The 13,657-nt window shown below is 37.2% G+C and overlaps 1 protein-coding gene across 1 annotated transcript; it reads left to right on the top strand.

Moving 5' to 3' along the window:
* The first annotated feature begins 838 nt into the window (after nt 1-838).
* LOC100748492 (histone-lysine N-methyltransferase trithorax) lies at nt 839-13,444 on the top strand. The gene is made up of 10 exons (XM_003490085.4): nt 839-1,229; nt 1,820-3,248; nt 3,434-4,000; nt 4,089-4,522; nt 4,676-4,837; nt 4,898-5,293; nt 5,470-12,401; nt 12,586-12,748; nt 12,853-12,999; nt 13,128-13,444. Exons 1-10 carry the CDS (start codon nt 1,065-1,067, stop codon nt 13,299-13,301), a joined length of 10,569 nt encoding a protein of 3,522 aa, XP_003490133.1. The 5' UTR covers nt 839-1,064; the 3' UTR covers nt 13,302-13,444.
* The last annotated feature ends 213 nt before the right edge of the window (nt 13,445-13,657 follow it).

Below are 13,657 nucleotides of genomic sequence, written 5' to 3'. Positions count from 1 at the left end.
TTTTACGCTTTGTAAATATAAATACCATCGATTAGATGTACGTAATCAAATATAGCGAAAATGCTTTCCCAAAGAAAATTAATTAGTAGTAGATTTATTTGACATTAATATTAAAAAATTTTTAATAATACTGCGCTATGCTCTCAAATAAGTTTTTACTTTATATTTATAACTGAATATATTAAGTATAATAATCCATGATTTAAAAATATGTGAATTAAAAATAAAATAGAGGAATACATAGAATATTTTTAAAAGTATTCGTTTTATTTAATGTTGTATTTCGAGCAATATATTTGTATATACATTTCTTAAATCCTTAATAAATCACTTTTAAAAAAAATTAATTACTTAAATATAAAATAATCTTGTAATAGCACGGAAATATAAATTAATAAAATACAAAATTTGAGTAATGATTAAATTATTTATAAAATAAAAATTACATTAACGAACGTTGCAAAAGGAACATTAATATTCCCTAGTATGTGGTTGATACAAACTACGCAGCACTCAATATACGATACATGATACACACTATCATTGTGTATTATAATAATATACTTGTATTAATAAAAAACGATTGACTAGAAATTGAAAAATTGTATCTGTTCCATATTTTTATTATTTTATATACGCATAGTTATTAATTAAATAGAGTAATAAGAAATATTAATGAAATAGATATAATTAAATGCGATTGTATGCGAATTTGATAGAGAATCATACTTAGAGAGATTAAACGAAGAGTTAGCAGCTGAGCGCGCGTAACTTCAGTTCCGCTCTAGCAAAAGTTACTAGATGAATGCCCGCGTTTGTATTCGAAAACATATGTAATATGTACCCACCTTACTACTAGTCATTCTGTGTTTAACAGTACGCGCGTATTTCGCGGCTATCATCGAATTTAGCCGACGTTAACCGATGTTTAACGAAGCTTGTGAGTTCCGTGTGTGTTAAGTGTTCGTTGGTGTTCAGTTGGTGCGCCTCGACTGGGCAAAATCGCGTAAAATGGAAACAGAATTTCGTTGTGAGGTTGAGGTTGGCCGTTGAAAAAAGTGAACATGGGAAGGTCCAAGTTTCCCGGGAAGCCGCCAAAGACGGTCACCAGGAAACGGATCAAAGTTCTCGGTCAACCCGAGACAGCCCAAAGCGATTCGGTAACCGTCGCCGAGAACATCTACTACGGACTTTCCCTGTTCAACGAAACATTTGGTGACAATGAAAAGGTAATTCGTAGTTTACTTTCATGAGGACTACCTGGTGTAAGGCGTCTAATTAGTTACAAATCGTATCATTCTTTCTCCACTTACAAACTATTGTATTTGGTTTATAAGCGCCATAAGGACGCATACGGTGCCGATTCGCTCGCCAGAAAAACTCCAACGTTTGCCTCTATAATAAAAGTTAACCTATTAGAAGAGAATCACAGACTCGGAATGGCAGATGTATATAATACATACTGACGTACCGCTTACTTGAAAATGTCAATGATTTCATAAAAGATCGCCGTTCCGATCTTATTTTTATCAAGTAACTGTGTTTTACCGATTAATTGTTACCAATTTCTTTATTCTTCTTTCAAATAAAACTAATAATCTGCGATACATATCTTATTTCTTATTATAATCATAATATACCTTCAGATTACCGAATATTTATTACCATATTCAAAACACCAAATAAAATATGTTTACATGATAAAATGTGAAATATAAACATTTGATGTTTAATTCGATAATTTTTATATCGACAAAATGTTAATGCAAAAGAAAATATATATTATCTGTTTCTAAGGTTTAATGCATTTTTCTCATAGGAACATCCACCATTCCATGGCTTTAGCACTAAAGAAGCTAATCTTTCCGTGTCTTACATAAAAACGCAACAACATGACACAGAAAATACAACTGTTAAATCACCATCTGATGCTATTGATAGTTCTGTGCCACAGCAGAATGTACAGACTGTCGCAGATATTAAAAGTCCTCCATCGCATACTGAAAATAATACAGAAAAATTATGTGATAAAAATATCAAACTGGCAGAAGATGATAAAAAAGATGTGACTGCGTTAAATTCCAAACGTACTACTAAATTTCACAGACCCAAGAGTCGTAGAGCTTGTAAAAATATAAAATTTTCCAATTTTATGAAAACACCAGTATTAAAATCAGTAAATAATATCTTAGATCAGCATCAACGAACGAGACAACTACGTAACAGTACTGCAAAAAGATTATTACAGAGGGCAAAATCTAACAGTAACAATGTGCGCAATATGACGGCACAATGTGGAGATAAACCGAATGCAGTAAGGAAATTTATTTTACCGGTTCGAAGTGCCCATTCGTCAAGAGTTATTAAACCAAATAAAAGATTTATCGAAGAATTAGAAGAAACTCCTGGAGCAGAACATAGTGAGAACGAAATTGGTACGCACGTAAAGAAAGCTAAAATTGCATTAAATAAACATTGTAATCAAGAACCAAAATTAAAAGACGGAAATATTACTAAACTCTACACAAAATTAAAAGATAAAGAAACAAAAAGTAAAGCCAAAAAGGTAATTCAGCGTGTAAATTCCAATGCCCAAACTCTTGTACAACCTGTAAAGAATCTTGAAAAATTAGCACCTTCTATACAAGACACACAATTAACAAAAACTGTTAATACAGAAGTTAAAAAGATTAATTTATCAGCTAAAAACAAAATGGTAAAGTGTTCAACCGATGAATGCAATAGTGTTCAAGATGGTGTATCAAATGTAACCAGAAAAGCTCCAAATGCAAAATTAAATATCTCTAAAAATCAAAAATTAATTTCTGTTCCTACGAAAGTTCTTCCTGATTCTGATGTTCCAAGTTCAGAGTCTTCCAGGATTCAAACTAGATCAGGAACTCAAAATGATACAGTTGATTTAGAAGTTCAGACAACTTTTGAAGATTCAGCAAAAATGAAAGAAAATAATAGCGCAAAGGGTCGAAGCAATGTTGATAGCAGCAATAAAAATGCAGAGAGAAATTCAGATAATTTTGATACGGAAAGCACATTATCTGAAAGTGGAAGCGAACATAGTAATCATACAGAAGACGAACAGTCTGAATGGACTGGGATGAAACTAAACGGTGGGAAAGTTATTTTAAGAAAAGCAAGGCTAAAACTGGATAATAAATGTGTCAGTGGAACTGAAGGTCCCTTTTCAATGACAAATAGCAACAGTGTTACAAGTGGAAATACTAATTTAGGTATGAAAACAATAATGTTCACAATATGTTACTTTTATACGGTATTTTCTTTTAATTCAAATATTTGTATTGCACGATCAAAAATGTAGAATAATGCTTCGAATAAATAAGTAATATAATCGATCATATAAATGATATACGAAATAAGAAAATAATAAATTCATTATGCTTTTATAATGTTTTAGGCTTAACAGGTACCATCAAATGTGGGGTTTGTGGTGCTGTACGGTTCTATCGATTTGTGAAACAAGCTCGAAAATTCGGTATTCACAGTTGTGAATCATGTAGAAAGTTTATCAGTAAAATGATTAAACGACAGGCTTGTGCAAAATCTACAAATAGTACACTTCCAGTCCTTCAATGTCATAAAGGCGATGGTTTATGCTTAGTACCACCTGTTGTAAGAAGTCAGCAATGGAATCTCATGAGATGTGTTTATAAAGCTAGATGCCCAGCTTGTTGGTTAAAAATGTGCTTGAAATGTTACAACATTCCTTCTTCTTTGAGAACAGGCTTAAATACATTGTTACCGCCAATGATGAGAGATCCTTTGAATATTCCATTAATATTGAATCAAGAAGATAATGATAATCAAGGGCAAAAATTAATATCTTCTAAGTTAGGTTGGCCTGCGGAAGATAGTTCAGAGAAAAATCTGTTCAAATCAGCTATGAATTGGAGAAACATAGAAATAGGTCAAAAGACAAGCTATCAAGGAACTGGTGGTTTTCTATATACAAAGTTAGATAAGTGTAAGATCGATCCTTCCAATTTATATATCCAATGTGTATACTATATATCTTTTCTTAATATGAATAATTTGCTTTTTCAATTTTCTAGTTGACTCATCACTGAATATATCGCCTAATAAAAAAAGAAGAAAAAACAATAGGATAAAAGTGAGGAAGAAATTGAAGAATCCAATGTTCTCCGTACCACCTTTAAATCAATGTCCACAACCTTTGAGACAGAGACTCGAATTGAAAGGACCAAGAGTGAAACATGTTTGCCGAAGTGCAAGCGTGGCTCTTGGTCAACCAATTGCAACTTTCCCCTCTGTAGATGGAAAAGAAGATACTGAAAGCAATAAGCACATTCCGAAAAATTTAAAGGAAAATGATAGGGTAGAGAAAAAGGATGACACAAAAGAAAAAGAGTCACAAAAACATAACGATGAGAATACTGTAAACCATAATACTGTCAATGCAACGCAGCAACCTCATCCAAAAAGAGGCAAATCACAACAAAATATATCAACGTCAAATTTTCAAGTAGTAAGCACACGTCGAATTAAAATATACAGATATATATATTTTGTTAGATACATTATATTAGTACAGTAAAATATATAAAATTTTAATATTATAGTTATATAATATTACGTAACATGAATATTTATAGTTCTAATAAAACTAATCACTTTGCAGGTGCCTAAAACGAATAATGATGCATTACACACAATATCGATAGATTTTTGGGAACAGTACGATCCTACTGAAGTTGGTGCAAAAGGCTTTGCCCTTATAGGTTCAGAACTCTTTCAGATTCCTGCTATTTGTTACCTTTGTGGAAGTGCTGGCAGAGAACCAGTAAGTAACGTATACACCTATATTGTTATATATGATCATACATTATAAAAATCTTTCCAGCTCATCCACTGTCAGTGCTGTTGTGAGCCATATCATGCCTTTTGTTTGGAACCCAGCGAATGGAATGCTTGTGCTCAACCAAATTGGTGCTGTCCTCGATGTACAATATGCCAATCCTGCCATCTAAGATCTGGTCCAAAATTGTCTTGCATTCGTTGTCGTCAATCATTTCACCATTCGTGTTTGTCAAAATCTGGTGTTAGTGCGAGACTTTACAGTCCTGAAAGACCTTATGTGTGTCAAAATTGTGTTAAGTGTAAAAGCTGTGGTAGTGAAGGAGTTAATGTCCATGTGGGCAATTTACCATTATGCTCCATGTGTTTTAAATTACGTCAACAAGGAAATTACTGTCCTCTATGTCAAAGATGTTACAACGAAAATGATTTCGATACAAAGGTAAGTGTACATATTTTATTTAGAAAATTTACTGAATATACATTTGTATGCGTAACTGTAAAAAATGACATGTGTGTACAGATACATAAAGATTTATGGGAAATACTACGATAAATAATTAACGCTTTAAAACGGTATGCAAACTCGTTAAATAAACTCTGCGTTGTATTTTTTAGATGATGGAATGTAGCGAATGTTCGTATTGGGTACATGCCTATTGCGAAGGAATTTCTGACGAGCGTTATCAAATTCTTAGTTATCTACCCGATACTATTGAATTTACATGCAGTCAATGTTCTTCAAATCCTAATTCTGTTTGGAGAAATGCCATAGAAGCTGAACTTAAGGCTGGTTTCATAGGAGTTATAAAAGCGTTAAGTAAAAATAAGAAGATTTGCGCTGCTTTGAAATGGAGTCCAAGAAAAGAATGTTTATGCATATCTGTTTCTAATGGGAAAAAATTGGACTTTTCAAATGAGAAAACAGATTCAAATATAACCAATGTTAGAGAAGGCCTGTACGTAGAAGAAGCTGAAGAAAGTAATTGTGAAAAGACTAAAAATACAGAATTTGGACATAATAATAATAATTCAAAATCTGATTCGATAAATAAATTGGACGAAGATCAACCAAGCGATAGCTGTAACAGAAGAGGTTTAAGACGTCTTCGGCAAAAATTTCATTTAAAAGAGTGTTCTGTTCGGGTAAAGAATTGCGCTGTGAAAGATACTCAAGACAATGATAAGAAAGATTCGGTAACTCAAGAAAATACAAATAGTAATTCTAACGATACAGAATGTCATTGTTCAGAGCAGCAAATCATTGTCAGACCTTCGCCTACACTAATGTCGGTGAAACGAAAAGTCAATAACAATGAATATAAAACGCTGTTACAGTTTCATTGTGATATGGAACATGTCATAAGTCGTACTGGAACGAAGGATCTTACAGAAGCTTATCACGAAATTTTACAAGATGTGTTCCCATGGTTTAGTCCGAAAAGTATAAAAAATAATAATGGCAAAGGCGATCCGTTAACAGCTACTAAAGATATTGGTAAAGACGATAGTCCAGTTACAAAATTTGATGATTCTATTCTGGAAGTATGGAAAGAAGAGGTGATCAAAGCACCAAAAGCAATCGCAGCTAAAACAGCAAATTTATATAACGTTCATGTCGAAGATAGTAGATCATGTTGTTTGTGCAAAGGTTTAAGCGATGGTCCAGAAACGAAAGAAGGACGGCTACTATATTGCGGGCAAAACGAGTGGGTACATTCGAATTGCGCGCTTTGGTCTAATGAAGTATTTGAAGAAATCGATGGTTCTTTACAAAATGTTCATAGTGCTATTTCAAGAGGTCGATTAATTCGTTGCACAGAATGTGGAAAGAAAGGGGCCAGCGTTGGCTGTTGCGCGAAGAATTGCAACAGTACCTTCCATTATCCTTGTGCTAGAAACGTTGGTCTTGCCTTTAACGACGATAAAACAGTATTTTGTTCTTCGCATTTAAATAACTGTACGCATAAAACATTGCAAAATGAGAATGAATTTAGTTTACAAAGACCAGTATACGTAGAATTGGATCGTAAGAAGAAAAAATACGCGGAACCAAGTAAAGTGAAAGTTATGATAGGCTCATTGATGATCGATTGTTTAGGTACAGTTATACCTGAATACTCCGATACAATTGAAAGAATTATACCTTGTGATTATAAATGTTCTCGGTTATATTGGTCTACGGTAAACCCATTTAAAATTGTAAGATATTATATTAGAACGTACGTGCAGATGTATGTACCAGAGGTTTCTTCCAATTTAGAAAATAATATAACTATTGATCATTCTAAAGAACAAGAAGAAGAAGATACATTAAATACACAGAAAAGTGAATATTTAGCTGTAAAACAAACTCTAGATGCTTTGATCGATGCAGTTTGTAACAAAGAAGTGGATGAAAATCTGGCAGAACAAAATAATACAGATCTTTTACCTCCAGAATTGAAAGAAGCTATATTCGAAGATTTGCCACATGATTTATTAGATGGTATTTCCATGCAAGATATATTTCCAAAAATGACGTACGAAGATTTTATAGCAATGGATTTGAAAAATGATGGGACCTTCGCGGCAGATCTATTCAAGGATGATATGCTGGCATCCGAAGTAGACGAAATGATAAAGCCATCCGAAAGTAAAGTTTCAAAGATAGATCCTTCTTTAGTAGAATTAGGATCGCATAACGATTTATGGGTTCATTTGGAAACGAAAACGTCCGTTCAAGATCTAATGGACGATTTGTTTAGTTCAAAAAATCAAAAACGCGGGGGCAGAGAACTGAAGCGATCTAAATCGGAAGTAATATCGAATAGCCCGTTAATCGTTGGAGGACAAAGGCACCATCAACGATCTTGCAGTTTAACGTGGAGTTGTAAATTAGATGGTACTTACGGTCCCAGCATAAAACGAAGGAAATTGTCTAGGAATTCAAGCATGACGAAATCAAACGAGACAAGCGTGATGGTATTAGATTCGCAAAACGAACGACCGCCTACTTTGCACGAGTTAAGGATTCCAGACAGTATCATGGTTACTGTAGGCAGAGCAAATACACCTAATATTTTATCCGATTCTATGCGAGAATTAAAGTATTGCATCGAGGATGCTACCAGTGGTATTAATCGTAGAGTAATATCCAGTAGTCGCGAGGAAGGTAAAGAGCATAAACGGTTGTTTTGGCATGCGAGGCAACAACCGCGAATATTACAAGTCGACGGCCCTGCCGATCCAGGCAGCGCCAGTGAATGCAGTTCACCGGAGTATAATATAGAAGAAAAGAGTACGGCATTACGCGTGGCAGAACATTTATCGATTCCGCAATTAGACGGCATCAACGACGAATCGTCGTGCGACAGCAGCGAAATTACTTCGTCTAGCGAGAAGGACTGCTGCAACTCTTATTATACAAAGTCTTCGAATAATATTTTACGATCAAAGCGTATATATGGATTTATTAGATCGCACATTGGGAAATACGAGGATAAAGCACAAAAAACGAAAGGAGGTGACGGCCTTTCCGGCAATTTTCAACAAAGATCGAACGCAGCGCAACAAACAAATCCGCGGGAGAATAATTTGAAATTGAATCTGAAAATTCCACAGTTAGACGGTGCCGATGATATTTCCAGCGACGACGAGTGCGTATCACCGCAACACATTGAAAATGAGACGACTACCATTACATCTCGATGCGATGCACCATTTGATCACATAGATCGCCCTGTAACTTGTAAACGATGCCGCTGTACATATAGAACGCAAGATAGTTACAATAGACACTTGGCAAATTGTGATATCATGATAACGAGCGACAGCGATTCCGAAACTATGGATAATAAGTTAGCATCGCCTGATTCTAGATTTTCTCCGAGTATCGGATCTGTATCTCCTCAATTTATAACGTTGTCTCCGTCTGAGGGGCATACACTTTCATCCGACTATCCAGATATCCAAGCTACTTCGCCTTTGGAAGCTTCCGTACCATCGCCTCATCCGGCTATTCAAATCGAGCCGATAGCACAAGCGATTATCACGCCGCAAATTCATACGCACGCTACCGTCGAAACCGTTCATCAAACGGTACTAACATCAAACGATATGATCGTACAAACGCAGTATACTAGAACTACAACTACGTTACCGAATGCCACGGTGTTACCTCAAGAAAGTACTGTTCAAATAACAGAAATCACAGATCCCCCATCTGTCGCAAGCGATTCCAGTATGTCGCAAAATATCATCAATACTCCTATGAATTCTCCAGATGGTGCAAGTTCCCAAACGGTTCCAAGTCCACAAATATCGCCTACGTTTTCTTCCACCGGCGTACAAACTGCGTCTTCGACCGAATCGTCGCAAGGGAACAGTATTCAGATAACGAAGTTGGCTAAATCAAAATCTCCCAGAGCGCCAAAGTCTCGGACGAAAGGAATCAAAACGCAAATCGTGAAAAATAGTATACAGCCGCACAACAATGGACATGCTAGATTTCAACCGATGCAGAACAATACTCCGATTATACAGTTGCAACAAGCTCAAAGACCGAGTGGGCCAACTGTCATATTGCAACAGGCATCTCCTGGCATCATGTCCGCGTACGTTGAAACATTGCAACAACAGTCTGGACAAAACCTTCAGTACGTAACGACGATCGGTGGTCAGCATGAAACTGCTGCAGCGTTTAAACCTCAGTTCATAACAGCTAATCATTTAATTCCTGGTGCATACATACAAGCATCTTCCGACAACTTGTTGGCATTGCAAAACGGGGGTATATCGATATTGCCAGGTGTACAGATCGCTCAAACACAGCCAACGGTCCTTGGAACGATTATACAGCAACAACCTAGTGCGATTCAATGTGGAGTTATTTCGTCGGAACAGTTATTATTGAGCTCGACACCAACGCTAGAAATGTTTACAGATTCAACGGGCAGTATGTTTCTGTCGAACCAGCCGATGTATTACGGTTTGGAGACTATCGTAAGCAACACGGTGATGTCTTCCAGTCAGTTCATGACTGGCACGGTACCGCAAGTATTGGCAAGCAGTTACCAAACGACAACGCAAGTTTTTCAAGCTTCTAAACTGATGGAACCTATCGTAGATGTTCAGGCTGTCCCAGGTGTTCCCACTGTGACGGCAGTGCAGTCCGTACAAAACGTATCCGGAGTACCAAGCGTACCAAACGTTGCTAATGTATCCAACGTAACCAATATAACCAGCATACCTAATGTACCTAGCGTAACGAATGTACCTAATGTTCCGACTGTCCCCGCTATACCGACTATACCCACTGTAACCACTGTACCCACTGTATCCAATGTCTCTAACGTATCTAATATGCCAAGCATAACAAATATACCGAATGTGTCCAATGTACCTACGGTACCTAGCGTGTCTAACGTGCCTAGCGTACCTAGCGTACCTAGCGTACCTAGTGTACCTAGCGTGGCCAGCGTGCACAACGTACACAGCGTGCCTAGCGTTCCTAGTGTACCTAGTACAATACCCGGTGCATCTAATACACCTAGCATACCTAACGTACCTAACGCATCCAGTATGCCTAGCGTGCCTAACGTATCGAACGTACCTAGTATATCTGGTATACCTACCAACTTACCTACCAACGTATCCAGCGTACCCGGTGTATCTAGTATACCTAACGCATCTAACGTATCTAATATACTTAATCCAGCACCTACTTTGTCCAGTACTTCTAACATTACTAACATACCGTCTGTACCTACCGTTCAAAATGTATCTAACGTTTCAACCTTACCATCCAAAGTTGGCAATATTTCCGATATGTCTACGGTACCCGGTGGTTACGTGGTAGTAAATCAATCGACCACGCCTATAGTAGAATCGTCTATCGCAACATCACAGATTCATATTCCAGCGACACCCGAGCAAAATTTTCCAACGGCCACTTGTAACACCATGTTGCCTGTATCTTGTCAAAGCGTCGTAGAACCAGTAACATCGATAGAGCTATCGTCAGATACGTGTGCATCGGAAGCTCAAGCCGCGGTAAGAGTGACATCGTCTCCAAAGTTGTTGCAAAACTCAATACCGACGATACCGAGAGTAGCTGTACGGCCAAGTCCAGTTTCAAACTCCGTTGTACAACCTAACAACGGACCATGGAAGATCACAGAACCGTTGTTTGGCTCGGAACAGATGATGAACAATAATGTCCGACCGTACTTCGACTCGAAACACGTGTCAGAGAATACCAGTATGATAAAGTCTAGCATATCATCTAAAATACCCCCATTACCTAATCACTGTATAACTCAAAGGGATATCATTGTAAATAAGTTAAACCACGATGTAAATAATGTGCATAATAATTATAATAGTACCGTACCGAATTCAAACAATATTAATGTAAGTACAAGTAATAATCCAGTGATTGCGAGCTCGACTGTACAAAATAAAATTACAATGTCTACGAGCAACGTACCAACGAGTAGGCCGATGAACAGAGTGCTGCCTATGCAAGCCGTGACTCCGAAACAGGATACGACCAAGAGCATGCAGAAAACAGAAATGATCATAGAAGAGCCAACGAAACCGGTAATTAAGCCAGCAGAACCGGAACAGAAGCTTGGAACGGAGTCTGATAAGAAACAGATAGTGGAAGCTGTGACGCCAACGGTGAAGAAACCAGCAGAGACCACTATAAACAACATAAACGAAACGCTGAAATTGAACACCGAAACGATCGAGAAGGTGAAGGAAAATCTGAAATTGGAACTGGACAAAGAGAAACTGCAGAACGCCTCGTTGAAGATAGTACTGCAGAAGCAGCTGCAAGATGGTTCTTACAAAATTACACATAACATGAAAGCAGTGACGCAGAATAAGAAACCACCGCAAGTGACGTCCGTGGAGATATTGCCGTCGAAACAGGTGCCGCAGATAACCTCTTTGCAATTGTTACCGATAAAAACGTTCACATTGAAGACGAACAAGATCGAGGAGAAGGTAAAACCTATCGATAACCAGTTTAACATACTGAAAACCAAAACTCCACCAGTTGCCGTGAAAAAGCCAAGAATGATCAGTAAGTCGATCAAATCTGTACAGCCGAACGTAGGAAATATGCAGACGCAGAAATCGAAAGGACCGACATTGATGTACGAGATAAAGTCGCAGGATGGATTCACTCATACCGCCTCCTCCATGGCCGAAGTATGGGAAACCGTGTTTCAAGCTGTGCAAAATGCACGAAAGGCTCACAATTTACCTCCGTTGCCTCATAACCCTCTCACCGAAAATCTGGGCTTGGAAAATAACGCCACCGTCTACCTGGTCGAACAGCTACCAGACGTGAACAGATGTACCAAATACAAACCTCGATTTCATAATTTAGCACCGCCAAAACCGGGAGAAACGGAAAATGACTTACCGAATGCGTGTGTTAATGGTGCTGCTCGTGCGGAACCGTTCAAAGGGAGAAAAGTTCATGATATGTTCAGTTGGCTCGCGTCAAGGCACAGGCAGCAACCAAAAATGATCGCTATCTCCGAAGCTGAGTCCAGGTAAAGCATCTTAATACGTGCACTTAATAAAGTCACTTAATTTTCTCTTTCTTTTCTCTTGTATATATATATATACGTATGTGTGTGCGAAAGCGTGCGTGTGCGCGCGCTACTGTGTGTATGTATGCACACACTGATACATCGTACGTCGGAGGATATATGTTGCATTGTTTTATTATTACAGACGAGTGGCAAGCACAAATTTACCAATGGCGATGCGCTTTAGGATACTTAAAGAAACGTCGAAAGAATCGGTTGGAGTATACCATTCTCACATACATGGTAGAGGTTTATTCTGCCTAAGAGACATCGAAGCTGGAGAGATGGTTATCGAGTATGCTGGTGAGGTGTGTAGAGAGATGAAAGGCGTTGTTATTTATATAATCTCTTTTACTAACTATTTATATATCGAATGTAGTTTTCTTGGGTAATATTTTATAAATGTTTACAGGTGATTCGTGCCTCGTTAACTGACAAACGAGAAAAATATTATGATAGTAAAAACATAGGATGTTACATGTTTAAAATCGACGATCACCTAGTCGTTGATGCCACGATGAAAGGAAATGCGGCAAGATTCATTAATCACTCGTGCGAGGTATTTATTCGTTTTCCGAATGTATTTTATTTATTTTATTGAAATATACGTTTCGTTTTCCTTATGAACTTGAATTTATCCGAAAAATTGTATCGAACTAATTTTGTAACTTGAAAATCATATTTCAGCCAAATTGTTACTCGCGAGTGGTAGACATCCTAGGTAAGAAGCATATATTAATCTTCGCTCTCCGTCGCATTATTCAAGGAGAAGAGCTAACGTATGACTACAAATTTCCTTTCGAGGATATCAAGATTCCATGTACCTGCGGTTCCCGCAGATGTCGTAAATACCTCAATTGAGACTGCATATACAGCTATCGTAAGCAGCCAACCGTAAGCGGCACAGCAAAAAATATTGTGCTATAATTATGTGCGCTTTGGAATAGGATTCATTTTATTGAACGTTATTCATTTAATCATCAAACTATTTTCAGAGATTGCAGCTTTTTATTATTATAAAAGAAATAGATATACATTTAAAATATTAGAAGGCCAGATATAGTACACAAAACATCGCGTTATGACAATGTTACTTTAAACAGCTACACTTGGTAGTTGATTTAAGGGATATACTTATAGCAATAAATAATTGAATATGTCCTGCTTACGTACCCAACGAGCCTTGCGTGCTTTATCGCACTAAGACTCATGAAAGT

The sequence above is a fragment of the Bombus impatiens genome, unplaced genomic scaffold, assembly GCF_000188095.3.
Source record: "Bombus impatiens unplaced genomic scaffold, BIMP_2.2 scf_0389, whole genome shotgun sequence".
NCBI classification, from domain to species: domain Eukaryota; kingdom Metazoa; phylum Arthropoda; class Insecta; order Hymenoptera; family Apidae; genus Bombus; species Bombus impatiens.
This window is presented reverse-complemented; position numbering and strand designations above follow the sequence as displayed.

What these genes read in the sequence shown, in the direction of transcription:
- LOC100748492 (XM_003490085.4), top strand. Translation starts at nt 1,065, where the DNA reads ATGGGAAGGTCCAAGTTTCCCGGGAAGCCGCCAAAGACGGTCACCAGG. An exon ending in CATTTGGTGACAATGAAAAG is followed by an intron (nt 1,230 to 1,819) that starts GTAATTCGTAGT and finishes TTTTTCTCATAG; the next exon opens with GAACATCCACCATTCCATGG. An exon ending in GAAGTGCTGGCAGAGAACCA is followed by an intron (nt 4,838 to 4,897) that starts GTAAGTAACGTA and finishes AAATCTTTCCAG; the next exon opens with CTCATCCACTGTCAGTGCTG.